Consider the following 20,227-nt stretch of genomic DNA (forward strand, 5'->3'; position numbering starts at 1 on the left):
CATTAAAATTCAAAATATTCAGCCTTTCAACACTTCATTGTTATATTAGCACAGCATCTCAATGACTAACCCACTGCACAGGACTGCAGTCAAGCCGTATAAATCTGCGACTGACAGGTGGCTTCAGCATTCCCCAGCTGCCGCATTTTCAGTGGAACTCACAAACTTCCCCTCCCGCAGCCGCTGCGCTCTCGCGGCCGGTCGCGACTCGGGGCCGCGCGCAGGCGCAGTTCGACGGGGCGGGGCGTTCGCGCAGGCGCGGCAGCGCCGCCGCCTTCCGCCTTCGGCCGGGCCGTGTGAGGGGTATGAAATAAACCTGTTTTTCTGTTTTCTTCGCTGTCCCACCCTGTTTATTGGGAGTTTTTATTGCCCTTTTCTTTATTTCGCGTGTTTTACGTGTTTCTTCGCAGCTCAGAGCGGTCTGGCTGTGTCGCGCCGGGGGGCACGGGGCTCCTGGCCCTGTCACACCTTCAACCTAAGGCAAACCCCACCTTAGACCTGACCTTCGGTTCTGCACCTTAAAACCGCCTTCAGGATTTAAATGTAGTCTGTTTTGCTGTTTAGCAGTATTGAAAACAGTTCCTGCAGGTGAAAAGGAAAGTGTCATGGGTCAGCTGTACTTCCCAATCTACCTGTCTGGAAAAGCACTTTTCCGTTGGTATGACCTGTGTTGTAATTGAAGAGTAAATGCTTCTATATGAGTGTTTTATATATATATATATATATATATATATATATATATATATATATGTGGGTGTGTGTGTGTATGGGTTTGATATATATACATAAGTGTGTATGTATACATACATACATACACACACACACACACACACATATATATATATATACACACAGGTGTTGCAGGCCAACTCCATAGCTTCCATTTAAACAACCACCCATCAAAGGTGGGTCTCCCGTCACTCCTCACATCAGGATGGACGTATCTGATGTATCTGGGTTTGGGATTTTTGTTTGTTGAGGGTTTTGCTGTCATTGTCCAGGAGCAGGAGGGCTGGAGGATGGATTCCCTGGATCACATGCTGACAGACCCCCTGGAGCTGGAGGGCAATTGCACACGGATCATGGAGGACTGCATGCTGGGCACCACACGGGTCAGTCTACCCGAGGACCTCCTGGAGGATGTGAGTAGTGCTGAGACACTTCACCTTGTGTAACCTCTATATAAACAACATGGTTAACTCCCTTTTTGGGGCTCATGGAGCACACTGGAAAGGGGAGGTGTTTTTGACTGCCTTGGGAAAAGTGTCGTGTTTGATTAATCTCAGGACAATCTCCTTTAAATCAATTCTGTTATGTTCTTATTATTTTGAAATTGCCTTTAAGAAGATTGTTACAAGCTTTGAATTTGTTTTCTTGTTAGTAGTATCAATTTCTTGACTTTTCCTTTTTATACTCTACTCTTTCCTGTGTTTTATAAAACACTGTCTCATGACTAGTGTTACTTAAAAAGCGTCAAGGGCTAGAAAATGGTCAAGGACATGGCTTTCTTTACTGTTGTTTCTTGCTTTCTTTAGCCTGAGATCTTCTTTGAGGTTGTCAGCTTGTCAACGTGGCAGGAGGTCCTGACAGATGAGCAGCAAGAGCACCTAAAAAAATTCCTGCCTCACTTCCCTGAGAACAACCGAGAGCATCAGAACAAGCTCATCTCAGCGCTGTTCGGTGGGGAGAACTTTCGGTTTGGGAACCCACTGCACATCGCCCAGAAACTCTTCCGGGGTCAGTCAGCCTTGTGAGCTTCCCTGTGGGTTTGGGGCAAGTTCTCAGCTAGCAGTTGAAAACCCAGGTGTGTGTTTTGTCTTTGTTACAGATGGACACTTCAATCCCGAGGTGGTGAAGTACCGGCAGCTCTGTTACAAGTCACAGTACAAGCGCTACCTGAGTGCCCAGCAGCAGTACTTCTACAGGCTGCTCAAGCAGATTCTCGCTTCCCGCAATGTGAGTGTGCTCTGGGATGAATAACTTGTCTTTATTAAAAGTGTCTTTATTAAAAGTGCAGTCACAGTTCTCTGAGGCCTTTTCTTTAATGAACTGAATGAGTAATGCTTCTGGATTTTCCAGTGGGCCAGAGAGAACTCCAGACCCTTTGCTATATTTGCAAATTTCAGGTTGTATAACTCTCATAGCTCTCATTTGTGTGACCTATCTTCTTTTCATGTTCACCTTGTTCCCACTTCCTGCATTTGCACCTTTACACCTTATTATTTTCTTAACAAGTCATTCTGCCTTTGTTTGTTTACTGTTTCTGAAGCAGCTACATTTGCTAAATACAGTTAGAAAATATGTGGATCCAAACCTCTGATTCTCATTCCTGCAAATCCCTGGTAAAATCTTCCTCTGTGGATACTTCTGTGAGCAAATTTTTGCCAATTGAAATGTGTTTGTTGCTCATTTATCTTTCATTACACTTAGACATTGAAACATTTGGTATGTAGGGATGAAGAAGAAGATGTCTTTATAAAATGCCCTACAATGTTGGGGGAAATAGAGAATCCCAGAATGATTTGGGTTGGAAGAAACCTTAAAGCTCATCTCATTCCAATCCCCTGCAATGGGCAAGGACACCTTTCACTGGACCAGGTTGCTCCTGGCCTTGAGCACTTCCAGGAATGGGGCATCCACAACTTAATTAGGCAACAATATGGAATACATAGGAAGTTATTTCCTCTGTAGCCATGAGAGGTAAAATGGTTTTTTTCAAAGGACACATTGTTACATATTTGTGTGGGAATTATACCTCACACCAGTGATTTAAGTTCTTCTCAACAGATCACATAAATGACAGATAGTGTTATGTGTGCAGAAGAAGGTGCAGAAATTTCACCTGTTTTTTCCTCCCCTTTAAATGATAGTCTAAAATGCTAGGTTTAAAATCCTGTGTGTGGCAGATACTGATCCTTCCTAATGTTCCCCCTGTACAGATCTGAGGTGCTGATGGCACCACATGGTAACCTTGCTGGAAGTTATCTGAGCTGGGCTTACCTGTCCTGGCTTACAGCACTGTAGCTGACATAGCTGATGTCACATGAATCTCTCCTTTCAGCACTTGCTGGAATTAGCCAGGAAAGGAGGCCCTGACATGACCCTAAGGAGAAAGCACTTCCCACCAACATACGACTCGGAAGAACGAGACAGACGGACACATCGGCGCTACTTGAAGATCCTGAGGGAAGTGAAAGAGGAATGTGGAGACACTACCTTGTCTTCTGATGAAGAAGGTAATGCCCTTGGCTGAACTGAAGACTCCAGGTGTGAATGGAAAAAGACACATTTTTGATTCTAGGCTCTACTTCCATTGGCTGGGATCTAATGAACACATGTTAATAGTTAAACAGATTTGTGATAGGTCTTGCAGAAGTAAATTTATACCTCTGTTTTAGATCTAATCTCTTGGCCTCCAAGTTCTCCAGCACATTGTTCAAGTCCACCAGTTCCCCTGAGAGTGATCCCCACGTTGTCAACCTTGGACATGAAAACTGCAGGTGAGAACCAGACAAAGGGTCAGTATGGATAGAGGGGGGAGAATTACCTTGAGACCTTGCAAGAAATCGCCTTTAAAATCTGTTATTTGATGGGAAATCATGTGATGCTTAATTTTTGCAGTTTCCAGAATAGTTGGCTCTTTTCCCAGTTTAATATTTTTCTTCTTGCAAGGCCAGTATTTGAACACAAGAGTCATGGTTTCTGTAATATTACTGATTCCTCTGTCATATTTTGCCTTTAGTGGTTGAAGCGTTAGCGTAGTCCAGTTCAAAATACTTGAGAATCCCTCCTATAGTGACTGTAATCAATTCTGCAAACTCTTCAAGCTGGTTCTGGCTTCTTTTTCATGCTTGCATCAACAGTGAAGTCTGATGACTGAATGAATGAATGAATGAATGAATGAATGAATGAATGAATGAATGAAGTTCATATATGGAGAAATTAGTTACTGAAATTTGGAGGTTGCTGGAAGTGTAAATGGATAGAAAATGGCATTCTAAGAAGTGTGGAAGGTAACAATAGTGGAAAACTCTGCAAATAATTATTTTCATTGCAGACAAGATAGAACTTGGGGAAAGTGATTTAAAGATGATGTTGAAGAAACACCATGAGAAACGAAAACGTCAGCCTGTAAGATGTCAAAAAGTCTTCGGGGGTGGGACCACATTTTAACTTTGATGTTTTTATCTCTTTGCCATAAAGATCAGGGCACTTCTGGGTGACAAAATGATTGCTATTTTTTGTGTGCACCCACCCATTAGCTCTTTATTGTAACCTGGGTTCAATTGTCAGTGTATAAATGCAGCTCCTGGCCATGTTTATCTCGGTAGAAGGATTTTGTAATTTTAGTTGCATGTTTTGGAGGGACAAAATTTTGGAATTCAGTTAGAAGACCTCCCCAGCTTTTTTTGCAGTAAATAATTTAATAAGCTGATCCTGGTTGAGTTTGGTGCATTTTAGTACTTGGGTACTTCTTCACCTTGTTGCTGTCTTAAGACTTTGTCCTCTCTCAGTTTAATTTCTCTACCATTTTCCTGTGTAGGATCACCCTGATCTAGTCACAACAGACCTGACCCTTGAGGACATCATGACTCGAGTGAATGCTGGCAGAAAAGGTTCCTTAGCAAGTCGGTGGATCCTTTGCTTTTTTTTATTTCACATATGTTGGTTTAAAAACTAGAGGTTTTCTGTTGAGGGGAAAAGTGAAGATTTATTACAGCAGCTGGAAAGGTGGAATGGTTGAGGTGTGAATGAATGCACACAACATACATTTCTAGATACATACTTAAATAGTTTATGACTCTCATTAAGGTGTAGTAAGAAGCTGTCTAAGTATTCTTTTTAACTTTTATCCTATCTGAAGCTTTATTTGACATCGCAACCCTCAAGAAAAAGGTGAAGGACAAGGAAGATAAGAAAAAAAAGAAGCCAAAGATTATTAAATCTGAGGTGGAAGATTTGGCTGACTCTCTTGGCAATGCAGATGGACTCCCATCAGTGTCTCAGGATTTTTCCCCCCTCCCGCTAACATCTGTCAAAGAGGAGTAAGTGTTCCAGAGGGCCGTGAACACTTAGCATGGATAGAAAAAGCAACATGTTTCAGCTCACGTGGGACTGTTGCAGGCTGTGTTTTCATGCAGTTTGGGATGTGTAAAATATGTGGTGTTCACCTTGTATATGGAGGTGAATTTTAAAAATTCAAGATGATTTACTCTGCATTCTCTTTCTTTTGAAGACCTCTTGAAGATATGAAACCATGCCTTGAAATAAATGAAATATCATCCAGCTTCTTTTTCCTTCTTTTGGAGATACTGCTTTTGGAAGGACCTGCTATTCTCTCTGTGGTAAGGAACCACCCACTTACTAGGAATCTTTGCAGGAAGCAAAATCAAAGAATAGAGGAGCTTACAGCTTTGTAATAGTGACTTTTCTCCAGACTTACTTTGCTGTAAATTATAATAAGATTTTGATTACATATTAAAGAAATTAAACCCTGTGGGAGTGCTACCACATTCTGGTTTTAACATGTTTCATGAGTTTAGTCAGTGGAATCTGTGAGTCCATACCCATTCTATAGATCATGGTTAGATATATTTTCTGTATTAAGGGCAGAGATGGGGAAGTGTTTTCCCCTTCTTTGGTGCTGTGGTTACTTGAAAAAGTCAGGTGATTATTTCACATACATAAAAACCTTTTTGTCCCCGGCATATGTTCAGCTGGTTTGTTTACTGTGAAGACAGTCATAGTTTAAACTTATGAGATCATTAATAAAATAATTATCTTTCCTCTTCAGCTTGAAGATAAAGTTCTCGATTGGCAATCTTCTCATGCCAGTGCACTAAATAACTGGTTCTCCTTTGCCCCTAATTGGTCTGAATTGGTTTTACCTGCCTTGCAGTATTTGGCAGGTGACAGCAGAGGTAAGAAGAGATGTTAAAAATACTAATTGTACTTGTTCCTCTGTTCTAGTCAGTGCTGGTTTGCATTATAGCTTGAATCAACTTTTCATTCATCACCACAAAAAATCCTTGTATTGCTGGCAGTGTTTCTGTGAGAGGCTGTTTGGCTGACATGTCTTGGTTGTGGTCGACTTGTTTTGCATGTGGATAGTAGATAAGACCCAGCATGATTCCCAAGTATGAAATTGCCTCTAGACAGACAATTTCTCATGTTCTGATCATGGCTTGGTAGGGTGTTTGAAGCAGGAAGGAATTAGTCTCTTCCCCCACAGTGTGAAGTTGTAGTTGTCTTTGGAGATAATAAAAATCAAACTAGATGATGCCCTGAGCAATCCACTGAAAGGTGAGATTGGCCCACCTTGGGCTTGGGCCAGCTGAGTTTCAGCCATTCCTTTCAAACTGAATTATTCCGTGCTTATAATTTGCTTAGTGGGAAGTTTTAAAGGCAGAGACAGCAGATTGTGTTGGCCTTGCAGCATATTGTCTATGATGCTGGTGAATACTCAATAAATCTCAAGTTCTCTTCCCATGAGCCCATGAATTTTCACTGTACAGTAACAGTCCCTGGGACCTCATATTTCTTTTTCCTCTTCAGCTTGAAGATAAAGTTATCAACTGGCAATTTTCCCATCCCAGTGCACTAAATAACTGGGCTGAACATGGTGAACAGCAGGAACAGGCTCTCAGCTGGAGCCTGTTGTTGGAAGGCTCATTATCCTGTTCTGTTCTTTCCTTGTGCTTGCCCTTATACTCTGAGATGCTCACCTTCCCAAGGTGATAAAGGGATCCTATCACCTTCCCAAGGGCAAGGATAAATTTAGAGATGCACTTACATAATAATTTAAAATGCTCTGTCTGTCACTGTGAGTCTTTCACTTGACAGTTTGCATAACCACAGTGGGATTTTGAAGTTGGACAATGGTATAATGTCCCTGACATGTACATTTGTCACTGCAGATGCTCCTTCCAGCTTCTCACCTTTTGTTGAATTCAAGGAGAAAACTCAGCAGTGGAAATTGCTTGGTGAGTACCTTGTGTTTTTCTATGATGTGTACTATAGTAAAGGTTTGTTGTTTTCTCCAGGACTTTACTTTTCATCTTTCTGCAGCCTGGAGAGAAACAGAGGTGTTAATTCCACGGTTAGGCATTTTCTTTTCTTTCAGCTGAGCTAATACAAGTTTTGGATTTGAGGTGTTCACAAGACATCAGTATCAGCAGCAGACAGAGCATAAATGAACAAAGGCACTGGGCTGTATTTCTTTCTGTTGCTGACTTAACCATGTTTGTCAGCCTTCAAATTTGTCTGAACACCTTCATAGTTTCCCTTCTGTAGAGCATACCTTCTGATGATTCAGAGTAATTAGTAATTATCACAATTGCAAAGGAATTAAGCTTCTCTGCAGAGCAAACTGATACTATTCTCATTTTTAAAAGTGGGAACCAAAGAGCAACTTAATGATCAATGGGCTCAGACTCATACTGATTGAACTACAGATGATCTGTGTTTATGTTCATTCCTCTAGTTACTACACAGAAATTTTTCATTTTTAACTATGGTGATTCTAGTCATCATATTTGCAGGCTTAAACTGGCAGAGATTTGCAGTCAGGAAGCTTTTCCTCTGATCCCCTCTCACAGTTTTTGGTGGAGGTTATGTAGGCAAGTGTTTCTGCTCATGGATTCAGTAACTGGGATTACTTTGGAGAGTGGGAACAGGTGACTGTGTCCCAAACAGCATCTTGCCTTCTGTGCTAGGAGTTGAAGCACCATCTTTTGTACCAGCACACGGGAATCACTGGGATTTAGCATTTCCTAAGCCTGGAGGTGTTCAAATATTGCAGTTTGAACATCTGTGACTGGTGATGCATTGAGGAGAGAAGGGAATAGGAGAGGACTGGGAATTACAAGCATCTGGCTTCTTAACAATTAAAATAGTTCTGTTTTTACATTTTTGTGGTTTCTTACTAGGTAGTTACCAAGATCATGAGAAGGAACTGGCAGCACTGTTTCATCTCTGGCTGGAGACCAAAGACCAGACTTTTTTCAAAGTGAGTGAGACAAAAATCACCTTCTTGGAGCACAAAACCTGACTGTGTTCTACCCAACATTGACATTTCTTTCTCAATAGGAAAATGAAGACAGCTTGGATGCCATGCCACTGCCCAGAGTGTAAGTGTGTAACACTGCTTGAAAGCCTTTGTAGTGCTGCTGAAGCTGTGAGATTTGGGCTTTGTGCCTCTGGATCTTAAAACAAAACAATTTTATATCATGGGACAGGAGAAAATTTGATAGTTTGATTTTAAAAATGCAGTAACTTGACTTCATGAAATTGACTAATTTTATCCAAGTTCACATATATTATCAGAGCAAAGCTGCAATCTAGCTTAGGTTCTGCTAATAAGATTATTTATAGTCTTTGCTTGCCTTCAGGTATTGCATACAGCATACAAGCAGGGCTTGCTTTTGTTACCATAAATGCTTTCAGGATTTATTCAGAAGAATTTGCAGAAGGATGAGGGAATTCATCATTTGGGACTGTTGTGGGCTTCTTGTGCTCAGAACTGATAGTGCCCTTTCTTTCAGAAGGACTGACTATGTAGTCCGGCCTAGCACTGGAGAGGAGAAACGGGTTTTTCAAGAGCAAGTAAGAAAAGAATCTTCATTTTAAAGGCACTTGTTAAAACAGTTGGCCACTAAATCAGGAGAATTTGTGTAGGATGGCAGTTTTATACTCTACACAAATGTAGTTAATGTGAAGAATTGATATGTTGCTTCTGCCCTGAAAGTCAGTATCTTGGCCTTGCATAAAACTTGCTAATGACATAGCCTTGTTTCAAAACCATCAGTATTTCCAGTGGGTAAAATTAATTTGGTAAATACTAATTTGATAAAATTAATGAAATTGATAGTGTCAGTTGGTTGTGCCAGCCCCTCTGTCTCCTTTGCCATCCCCCACCATCCCCCACTTACCTCTTTATTTTTTGGGCATGTATGTGTGCAAGCAAAAAATAAGTGTCAATAAGTGCACCCATCCAATTAGTTATCTTATCTGTAGTAGATGCAAGTGGGAATTAGAGGGAAAACACATGATGGGGATTCTTCTCCCTTCTCTCCATGTGCTGTCTGCAGGACAGAATTTATAAGTTAAATTTTGGAGATCTCTCTTTAGCCAGATAAAGGGAGGAAGGGGAAGGGGACAGAAGATGTATCTCTTGTATTTCTGGCACCTCTAGTCTGTGCAGCTGCTTGACAGTGAATGTGTTGCACCTGCACACCTTGCTTAGGTGGAGCATTGTACTTTGCATGAAGTAATTTGTGATTTTCCTGATCCAAAATAAGTTTATATAGCAGTATTTGAGCCTTCACTTTAATAATGCTTTCTCTAGAGAATGATAACAACTTACTTGGTAATATGACATAAGGCTTTGCTGTATGTTTCCTGGTAAAGTCAGTGCTCTTTTGTTCACCTCCAGGAGCGTTACCGTTACAGCCAGCCCCACAAAGCCTTCACCTTCCGGATGCATGGCTTCGAGTCAGTTGTTGGTCCTGTGAAGGGGGTGTTTGACAAGGAAACCTCCTTAAACAAAGCGCGGGAACATTCTCTCCTGCGCTCAGACAGACCAGCATATGTCACCATTTTATCCCTTGGTAAGGTCATGGCCAGAAAAACTTTTCTAAAGAAGAAAAACATTCCTCTGACCCTCTAAAACAGCTACTTCAGGAATCTGCATTGGGGTTGAAAGCTTTTACCCAAATTCATCACTGTTAGCACAAAGTTGGCACAGTCGATATATTTTAAAATGATCCTTTATAATCTCTTCTCATATTTTTCAGGGACTTTTGGAGCTAGATTTTAGTGAGCAAGTAGGCACTGTGAGAGCAAGGGTAATAGAGCAGTCCCATAATTTATCTGATGGAGTACCTGAGTACCGCTGTCCAGTTACAGCTGGAAGTTTAAGCTCTAGTTTTGTGTTTCAGTTCGTGATGCTGCTGCTCGCCTTCCTAATGGAGAGGGAACTCGAGCTGAAATCTGTGAGCTGCTCAAAGATTCCCAGTTCCTAGCTCCAGATGTCACAAGTGCTCAGGTAAGTTGGATGTCATGTCCGGCCTCAGATTCTCGTAAAAATACACTGCATGAACCCAGGCAGTATTCAGTGGCAAAGGCCCAATACTTTTTATGCTGCTGTGATGAGCAAAAGGGAGCTATGTACTACTATGACGAACTGCTGCAAATCTGCACCAACTTTGGATGATGAAAAGCCAGCTAGAAAAGCCACAGACTTAACACTGTCATAGAGCCGCTCACATTTTAGATTGAGGAACAGTCAATTTTCAGAGCTTTGGTGGAAGCTCCATTTAACCCAAGGTGGCAAACACCATCCTGTGCTGCAATATCTGCCCTCAGTCAGTTCTCACTCAGATGGAGATTGCTCGCAGCTTACTCCGGTTTTATACCAAATAGGATCATGTTTCTATTCATCAGTTTTGGCTAGTCCAGCTAGTCCAGATTATTTTGTAATCTGTGAATTCTGAACTTCAGGTTAACACTGTTGTTAGTGGTGCTCTGGACCGATTGCATTATGAGAAAGATCCCTGTGTGAAATACGATATTGGGCGGAAGTTGTGGATCTACCTGCACCGGGACAGGAGCGAGGAAGAGTTTGGTAAGTCTGGGTTGGTGATATCTTAAGAATTAAAAATGTTTATAAAGATGGATAATGAACATTAATTTGTCAATCCAGCTTCTTTTCCTAGTCAGTTTGCTTATGTTACTCCTTCAGCACTTAAATCCCATCTGAGAGAGCAGTGTGTCACTTTGAAATATTTGTTTGAAAAATACCATCCCAAGAACTGCAGATGTATGTTTTTATGCGTCTTATTGTCAGCCTTTTCGGCTAATTTACTAGATGTTTTTCTTTGCACTGTTACATGACTATGTGTTTAATTCCTTATCTGAAGAAGAATCTGCACCTCTTACTTAGCCTCTTCCTTAAATCAGTCTGCTTGTGTTCAGGAGCTCTAACCATTAATTTGTCCTTGCAGAACGGATCCATCATGCTCAAGCTGCTGCAGCAAAGGCCAAGAAAGCTCTTCAGAAGCCAAAACCTGCAGCTAAAATGGTAGATTTCTTTGCTCAGGGTTGCACAGGTGCTTTTGGGATTGAGAAGGAGATAGTCTTAATTTAATCCATAAATTCTGCATCCATAACAAGTGATGAAAATTACCATGTTTGAGTTAGCAATTCATGATGTGTATGAATGTCAGTGCACAAAATGAACAGGGAGAGAGGGAACTTTTCCTCCACACAGCTTCCACTGCTATCCTCTCATTTGTGCTCCCTATCAAAGGGATGGTCTTTTAGATCTAGTTTTGAGGTTAATTTGTAACAGAGTGTGTGGAACACGTCTGTTCTCCCCCTTGCTCTGCTGAAGCCGTCAGGGTTTGGATGTCTGATACTAAATATTTCTGAAGTACTTGTCTATTGGCACATTTACCAAGGTGAAAATTTGCATGTTCTGAATGTTTGTCACAACTCAGGTGCACTTTTCCCTGAGAGCAGGAGCAGCCAAACAAACCAGTTCATCCATGGCTGTAGCTGGGGAAAGGCAGTCAGTCATGTTTGATATCAGGATTTAACAGCAGAGCCATTCACCACCATACAGAACTCAGGTTGAAGTGCTCAGCCTACTGTAAGGTGCAGCAATTAACCCCAGATTTTGTGATGCTGGATGTGGTCTCTTTGTAGAAGTCGAGTAGCAAGGAGGGTACTGTGAAAGCCCTCCCCACCAGCACAGCAGAGCCTAGTCAGCTGAGCCTCAGTGACTCCAGCATGCCACCAACTCCTGTGACTCCTGTGACGCCAACTGCCCCTGCATTGCCAGCAACACCCATCTCACCCCCACCGGTGTCTGTGGTCGGCAAGAGTGTATCAGGTGCTGGGTCAGAGCCAGCAAAACCCAGCCAGAGGTACTGCTTCTGTCCCCTATGTCCCTTGGGAATGCTGCTGGCTGTTTTTCAGTAATTTGTATAATTCAGTAATGAGGGAGTTGGGATTATTTAGCCTGGAGAAGAGGAGGATCATGGGTGACCTTACCACTCTCTGCAACTCCCTGAAAGGAGGTTGGAGGCTGGTGAGAGTTGGACTCTTCACCCAGGAAACAGCAGTGTGACAAGAGGGCATAGTCTCAAGCTGTGCCAGGGGGAGGTTCAGGTTGGACATCAGGAGGAATTTCTTCACAAAGCATGATTAGACATTGGAAGAGGTTGCCCAGGGAGGTGGTAGAGTCTCCATCCCTAAAGATGACCAAGGAACAAGTGGACATGGCACTCAGTGTTCTGGGATGGGTGACAAGGTGGGGATCAATCACAGGTTGGACTCAGTGATCTCAGAGGTCTTTTCCAACCTCAGTGATTCTGTGATTGTGTGAATTTCCTACATCTTTGCTGACCTACTGACTCTTGTCTTTCCGTAGTGTTCTCCTGGTGTCTTCTCCCACCATGCCCCAGCTGGGGACGTTGCTGTCCCCAGCTCAGAGCTCACAGGCGCAGCCGGGGCCAGTGCCCACTCCACGTGTGGTCAGTCACAGCAACTCTTCAGGCCTGCCACAGGTCCGTGTGGTCACTGCCCAGTCCAGCCTCCCAACTATGTCCCAGCAAGCCCCAGTGGTCACCCAGCAGCAGCAGCAGCAGCCCACATCAGTGCCTCAAATCCGTGTTCCAACTACAGCCACGCAAACCAAAGTGCTCCCTCAGGTGAGTTGGAAGGGGTAGAGTATCTGACATCTGATCTGACTTGTGGTGTTCTGGTGTGATGCACAGGCATTCTGTGCTTATTTGGAGCATGCACTAACTGCAGGCATGAGCACAGAAACGGTTTTACATATGCAATAAAGTTACATATGCAATACTGTTCAGTGCTCTGTTTTTCATGTATTTACCTGGCATCATTAAATTGTGCATTACATTAAAAGTCCATAGGACTTAGAATCACAGAATCATTAAGCTTGGAAAAGACTGTCAAGATCATCAAGTCCAGCCATGAACACAGCAACACTACCATATTCACTGCTAAACCTTATCCTTAAGTGCATCGTCCACACATGTTTTTTAATGCTTCCAGGGATGGTGACTCCACTACTGCCCTGGGCAGTCTGTTCCAATGCTATACAACCCTTTCTGTGAAAAGAAATTTCCTAACATCCAAGTTAAACTCCCTGGTGCAACTCAAGGGCAATTGTCTCTTGTCCTGGAAAAAGACTGACACCAACCTCACTACAATTCCAAGCAGTTGGAATCCTTGCAAGAGAATTCTTGTGAGCTCCCCTGAACTCACAATCTAACACAATACAAAGAAGACTCACTAGACCGTTCCTATTTTGGTAGTCTACTCATAGTCTTCCTCCTCTCTTCTGTAGGCTGTGATGACTTTGCCCGTAAAAGCTCAAAGTAGCCCTGTGCAGGTGCCGAGAGCAGGAAGCTCCATGGCCAGCCAGGCAGGTATCACTGTGACGGGACTGCCTGCGATGCCCAGCCCTGCTGTGAAGCCAGTGACCAGCTCTCCAGGCAGTTCGGCTGCCAGCACCTCCTCCACCACTATCATTCAGAACGTGGCTGGCCAGAACATCATCAAGCAGGTGAGAGGGAGGGAGAGACTTGGAATTGGGCTCCACAACCTGATCGTTTCCTGTTGTGCAGGTGTGAACATTTGGGAGCTGTAATGCTGTGTGTGTTGATGGACGGTGCAGGCTGACACAGTTACTTCTTTTGTGTGTTTGAGCCCTGTTTTCACGTGCAGGTGAAAGTTGTGTTTGTGCAGGTTCTTTAGTGATCTCTTCTTCATTTTGTTTGGAAAAGAAACCAGACCCACCGATATTTCCTGTTTTAGATGGGATTGAGAATGCCATCTGATAAACAATCAGAACCATTTTCAGTAGTGTACTGAGTGCTACTCTTACTCCACTTGCATTCTAGTGGGAGCAAACATCGTCCTGTTGGGAAGTTCTGCTTTGAGTGTGCCTTGGACCTTGTCCCAGTTTGACGGAACCATTTCTCTGATCTCTTACAGGTGGCTATTACAGGACAACTTGGTGTGAAGACCCAGGCTGGAAGTGGCATCCCACTCACAGCAACCAATTTTCGGATCCATGGGAAGGATGTGTTGCGCCTGCCCCCATCCTCCATCACCACGGATGCGAAGGGACAAACGGTGCTGCGCATCACTCCAGATATGATGGCCACCCTGGCCAAGTCTCAAGTCACTACTGTCAAACTGACTCAGGACCTCTTCACAGCAGCTGCAGGAGGCAGTGCTGGTGGGAAAGGCATCTCTGCGACTTTGCACGTGACATCCAACCCTGTCCAGACTGCTGAGTCTCCAGCCAAGACAAGCACGGTGTCTCCTGCCTCTTCCAGCCCAGCCGGAGGCACCGTGGTTAAAGTGACTCCTGACTTAAAGACTGCAGAGCCAACAAGTTCTGCTTTCCGCCTGATGCCTGCCCTGGGCGTGACTGTGGCAGACCAGAAGAGCAAAGCCATAACCACGGTGGCATCCACAGAGGCCAAGCCAGCTGCCACAATAAGAATTGTGCAGGGGCTGGGGGTGATACCCCCCAAAGCCGGGCAGACCATAACTGTAGCCACTCATGCTAAGCAGGTGCAGTCATCTTCAGTGGTGAGCGTTGCTGGCACAGGCCACACTTCCTTACCCACCGTGAGTGCCACAGTGTCCAAAGCAGTTGCTGTGGCCTCAGGAGCTGCGGGGACCCCCATAACCATTAGCACGGGAGCCACAGCTGTGCGGCAGGTGCCCGTCAGCACCACAGTGGTATCTACGTCCCAGGCAGTGAGTAATGCTGAGCTCTCACTGGGGGTGGGGAGAGAAGGGGGGTGCCAAAATACACTGATGTTTTATGGCTGAAAACTGCTCTTTGCATCCACAGAGACTCAAATTAATATGGCAGTCATACAATGGTTGTATTTAGGTTGTAAATTTTAGGTTGTAAAGGACATTAAAGCTCATTCAGTGCCATCCCTTGCCATAGGCAGGGACACCTTCCACTAGATCAGGTTGCCCCAAGCCTCATCCAACCTGGCCTTGAACACTTCCAGGGATGGGGCAGCCACAACAACTTGTATTCTGGGTATGAGTCTGCAACTCATTTCATGGTGTTCAAATTGCAGCTAAATGCCCCAAAAAAGTCAGGTACTTCCCTTATTTCCTTTTGCAAGTGAATGAAATAAACTGCATTATCTGAAGTCCTGCCTCGTGCAGCTCTGCTTCTCATGCAGCCCACACCTTAGCAATAATTTCCCTTGGAATGGTGTCACAGAACATTCAGAACTAGAAGTGCTTGTTACTTGTATTAAATTTTTTACTGATTTCGCCCTTTAATGCTATTTTAATGCCCAAATCTGAAGGCACCATAAACTGTATTGTGGTTACATAAGCTAAGTGACACTATGGTTGTTTCCTAAGGATAAAAATCATAGATTCTGTGGTGCAAAGATTATGTGGATTTTCAGGGTCCAGGCAGCTGTATAGTGAACGAGAGGGAGGTGAATTTTAAGGAGCCTGAACTGGAGCACAGATTTCATCAGCAAAGCTGCTGCTGGTTTCTGCTCACAGGACTCCCACAAAGCAGCAGATGTTGTCAAGCAGTTTCTCTGCTGAGCTCCCCATGGCTCCTCATGTGTTCTTCCCATTCCCTAGGGCAAACTTCCAGCACGGATCACAGTACCCCTGTCAGTGATCAGCCAGCCAGTGAAGGGCAAGAGCGTGGTCACTGCCCCCATCATCAAGGGCAACCTCGGCGCCAAGTGAGTGCTCTGCATCTCGTAGTTCTGCTTTAGAAATAGGCTGTGTTCGGTGGGTTCCTGGGGAGCAAGCAGACAGAGGCTGGAATAGGATTGTAGTCTGTGAACAGGCCCATCAGCTGCAAGAAACTGAGTGGATATGGTGTCTGCAATGAGATTGTAATTTTCAGTTATTTATTTTGAGATGCAGGTTCTAGCAAATACACCGAAGAAGAAACATTCTGTGCCTTGAAACCAGCTGTTTGATTAGTTCTGTGTGTTTGAGCAAGAATTAACACACTGAAAAATATCTGTAATCTGAGGCCATCTCTCCATTCAAGAGAAGTTAACTGCCTTAGTGAGAATTCCTCTGGCATTCAGATACTGAAGGCTTTTTGTTTATTCTTCCATAAATTCTGATACTGTCTCCCTTAGTTAATATTTCAAGTACTCAGCTGTTTCCTGCATTGGGAAGTGTTCAGGTCTGATCAGGCTAACCCAGTGTATGTATGGTCCAGAGTTAATGGGTGTGACTTGTGTGCTAAATTAATTCTCTGTCAGTTATAAATACTGACATAAACTTGTCGTTAGTGCATTTGCCAGTTTTATGGAGGGAAAAAAACCCACTATTTAAAATGGTTATTACATGTGGTAGAACTATAATCTACTAGCAATTGAAGAATGGTTTGGAGTTGGAAAGATTGAGCCTCTGTTTACTAACTTTTCAACAATTATTTTTCCTTAGCATCAGTGGATTAGGCAGAAATATCATCCTGACTACAATGCCAGCAGGGACTAAACTGATTGCTGGGAACAAGCCTGTGAGTTTTCTGACTGCACAGCAACTACAGCAGCTGCAGCAGCAAGGCCAAGCCACACAGGTAAGGGCACCTAGAATGATCATTCTATTTGCTTTTTAATGACTTAACATCTTCATGAGGACTTTACACTGGATACATGGGGTTGCGGAAAAAACCCAGGCACAGAGCTTGGTTGTAGTGTCTGCATTAAGCACATGGAATCCGTCATCACCTGTACATTCTCTCCATCCAAATAAAGTTTTAAAATGTTTTTGAAGCACTGCCAGTATAATGAATGTAAAACCAAAGGTCCTGTCAGGATTTTTCTGTACACGCAGCAGTCTTTGTAGTGCTTTGTACTTTGGCTTTTGTGGGTCACTTTTTCTTGAAGAAATCACATAACTGCTTTGCATATCCATCTTTCTGTCTGGAAACTTAGTGATCCATAATTCCAAATAATTAATCTGCATTGACAGCTGATATTAACAAGTCTGTAGAAGTGAGGTATCCCATGGATCCAAGCCCTTCTTCTGAAAATGTGGAAAAGCAGCTTACATACAGGTTTTTATTCAAACTAGTTTTCAGGCCTTCCTCTCTAATCTGGAAATCTCCTGTCACCATCTCATGTGGGCAGTGGATGGAATTATATTCTTATGACATGCTCTGTTCTGGCAGTGGTTTTGGTGCTTGGTGTTGTTCCAATAACTGTTTCTGTTGGCAGCAGAAGCAGGTACTTCACCAGAGCACAATGTAGGTGCAGTCATTGTGTCACCAGGTTGTTCTTGAGACGAGTTATTTCTTTCCATTTCACACAGGTGCGAATTCAAACAGTTCCAGCCTCCCATCTCCAGCAGGGAACAGTCTCTGGCTCAACTAAAGCAGTGTCCACTGTGGTTGTGACAACAGCTCCATCTCCAAAGCAGACTCAGGATCAGTTGTGAACACTGGTTTGAACATGGATCACTTTCTAAGAACTTCCCTGAGCCTGTTGTCATCCTCCATCCAACCAACCACCTGAGGCTGCCTAACCCCAGCCATGACTTGGAATTGGACTGGGTTCTGCCCTTGCTTCTCCAGGGTCAGCACTGCCATATCTGGTTAGAAATTCCACAGAAAAAAACATGCTGTACCTGCAAAACAAAATGTTTCAATCCAGATGTGTAAATCCAGGTTCTGTGGAATTGATGATTTAAGAAATGTCTTGCTGTTCTTTGTACTTTTTCCATCCAAAGGACTTTTGGCAAATACAGTTCCTGTGCATTTTCGGTTGTAGATAAAGCAGTTATCCTGGATCTTCATTAAGCAGGGAAGGTTGCTTGGAAGGGGTTATTCAGTAGCTTTTCAAAGTCATGGAGAATATGTCTGCTTTTACTTGAGTCTGGCTGTCACTACTGTTACCTAGTGACTCAGGATGGTGTCTTTGACACCAGTTATTGAAACTCACATCCATTCACATCCATGTCAGGTTACTGTCAAAGACAGGGTGAGAGTCAAAGTGGTTTTTTGCTGTAACAGAGTGAGTGACCATGGAGGAGAGGGAGATGAGATACAGGAAGTCACTGTGTGAACAAGTCTGTCAGCAAATGGGACTGTATTGGAAAGGAAAAAGTTGATGTTCACAAGAAAGATCCTCTTTTAGTTTTCTTCAACATAGAAACCTTTTTATCAGTGGAAACAAACTGTACCTTGGTTTAAAAGGTCGGAATATGTTTTCAAATACACCCAAACTGTTGTCTCTTGGGTTCTGAAGAAATACTTTAAGCCAAGACCCTGCTGTTAGTTTTGGTTTTACTTTTGCAGTTTTATCTGTCTATGTAAATATTTTTAAATTTTGCACATACTGGAGATGAATTTGTGACTGTTCTGACATGACCTTGAAACTGAATGAGATCAAAATATGTGCTGTACCAGGAGAAGAATAAAAGTGTAGAAAGCCTTAGAGATCTCTACCATATCCTTTTGGTTCTCTACAGCGTGTTTTGTGTACAGTCATTGTCCAGCTTGCCAAGGGCTAATAGCCTGTCCATCTTCTTGGTAAGATTGTTCTTTTTAACCTGGTCTTTTTTGTAGGCTTTTTTTTTTAAGATACAGTTTGCTCCAAGTTATATATTATAGACTATAATATATTTAAAGAACCAAATTGTACAGTTCAGGACTGTTGTGGTTGGAGCTCTGTATGTGTTACTCTTGTTGGGCTTCAGGCTGGGGTTGTGGATCTTTCTGTACTGTATCTAACCCACTTCCCAATTAGAAGGAAAACAGGTATTTCAGTAAGAAAAGAGGTGACAGGATATAAATACTGAATTAGCAGGACATATCAGTTCAGCATTTGAAAGCAAGTGCTTGAATTATGGTTTATATGCTTCACAGTTTGGAGTGATAAAGGTTTTCTGTCCTGCTTTGTCATGTTTTGTACATTTATCAATCAGGAGCCAGCAGAAAGATTGTGGTTTGAGAGGGAGGTGAGGAAATTCTGAAGTCCTTTTAGTTGTAAAGTTAAAAGACTAAATTAAGCAGGCAACAAGCAATTTCCTGCTATTGCTTATGTAAAAGAGCCTTTAAATTCAAAACATAATCAAGATAATCCTGCTATGTTCTGTTCATAATTAATAAATTATTAATTAACCTACAATCAATTGCTGAAAGATGGTTACATTGTGAAGACCCTTTAATTTCTTTCAACCCTTATGACTTTCTTGCTGGACACAGGAGGTGTTATAAATAGAGGCGAATAATTTGTTCAGCCTTTCAAGAGTCAATCAGAAATTTATTGATTACAGCAAGCGATGGCAAGCAAACAGTGCTGGGTGCAGCCGGGGAGTCCCCGCTCCGCAAACGGCTCACCCTGTTTCCCCCTTCCCGCAGTCTTTTTATACTCTCTTCCTTCCGTGTCTGCAGTATCTCTGGGTGTACTCTGCGCTTGTGCCCTCTGTTGCTAGAGGGTCTTCTTCTACTCTTTGGTGGTCGCTTGGGGGAGGCTCCTCTCTTCTTCCTTGGTGAAAGTCCACGGCCCTGTAATGGTCTTTTCCATATGCACCTAAGTTCTAATTACACAACCAGCTTAAGTAATCAACATACTAACTAGTTTCTGTCTGGCCGTTTTCTGTTATCTACGAAAGGCTTCTCCTTTGGCTCTCTGTTATCTTCCACAAGGCTTCTCCTTTGATATTCTGTTATCTACACAAGGCTTCTCCTTTTTGTCTTGATGAACAAAGAGTCTTCTCTAACTTATCACAATCCCCCCTTTTCTTTTTCTTTATTTTGTTCATCAAACTTTTTTTTTGGTTATTTTAACAGTGTTATAAAATGGGGGTTTAACATCAAAACAAAGCTAACAATGTTCTGTAATCTGGGGGTTAGGTACGCTCCTTCTACTAGCTTTTAAAGGTTGTTAAATCGAGAATCCTCGCTAGTGGGTATTATTGTCTGGTTATCAATAGTTGAATTTTCTATTCCTGAGTTACTTTGATTACTGATTATTTCACCATAACCTGGCTCTCTATTTTTGGCTATTACTGGGTTAGGGCCTACTGGCCGGGTATCTGGTGGGATAGGCTCCTTCTTACTGGGTTTTATGTACCGAAAACCCCATGTTCGTCTTACTGTCCATCTTGGATCTGATGGTTTAGTTACATTTAGATACACAAATTGACAATTCCCCTGATTGACTATGCC

General features: G+C 42.9%; 1 protein-coding gene across 5 annotated transcripts; it reads left to right on the plus strand.

Annotated features, from left to right (window-relative positions):
• The first annotated feature begins 241 nt into the window (after nucleotides 1-241).
• Nucleotides 242-18,491, plus strand: NFRKB (nuclear factor related to kappaB binding protein). Of its 5 annotated transcripts, none has more exons than XM_053963382.1 (26): nucleotides 242-303; nucleotides 1,002-1,142; nucleotides 1,536-1,737; nucleotides 1,829-1,956; nucleotides 3,062-3,236; nucleotides 3,399-3,500; nucleotides 4,058-4,131; nucleotides 4,544-4,628; nucleotides 4,865-5,045; nucleotides 5,237-5,345; nucleotides 5,795-5,921; nucleotides 6,918-6,983; nucleotides 7,929-8,008; nucleotides 8,089-8,129; nucleotides 8,544-8,604; nucleotides 9,434-9,608; nucleotides 9,939-10,045; nucleotides 10,501-10,624; nucleotides 11,004-11,080; nucleotides 11,707-11,927; nucleotides 12,434-12,713; nucleotides 13,376-13,594; nucleotides 14,026-14,802; nucleotides 15,670-15,776; nucleotides 16,498-16,633; nucleotides 17,368-18,491. In XM_053963382.1, the coding sequence occupies exons 2-26, from the start codon at nucleotides 1,020-1,022 to the stop codon at nucleotides 17,491-17,493; spliced, it is 3,903 nt and encodes a 1,300-aa protein (XP_053819357.1). In that variant the 5' UTR covers nucleotides 242-303; nucleotides 1,002-1,019; the 3' UTR covers nucleotides 17,494-18,491. The 5 variants fall into 5 exon arrangements, with proteins under 5 accessions (XP_053819357.1, XP_053819358.1, XP_053819359.1 ...); XM_053963383.1 differs by lacking the exon at nucleotides 242-303 and adding an exon at nucleotides 584-658; XM_053963384.1 differs by lacking the exon at nucleotides 242-303 and adding an exon at nucleotides 584-658 and having other exon boundaries at nucleotides 8,547-8,604.
• The last annotated feature ends 1,736 nt before the right edge of the window (nucleotides 18,492-20,227 follow it).

This window comes from Vidua chalybeata, chromosome 23 (genome assembly GCF_026979565.1).
Source record: "Vidua chalybeata isolate OUT-0048 chromosome 23, bVidCha1 merged haplotype, whole genome shotgun sequence".
Taxonomy (NCBI): Eukaryota; Metazoa; Chordata; class Aves; order Passeriformes; family Viduidae; genus Vidua; species Vidua chalybeata.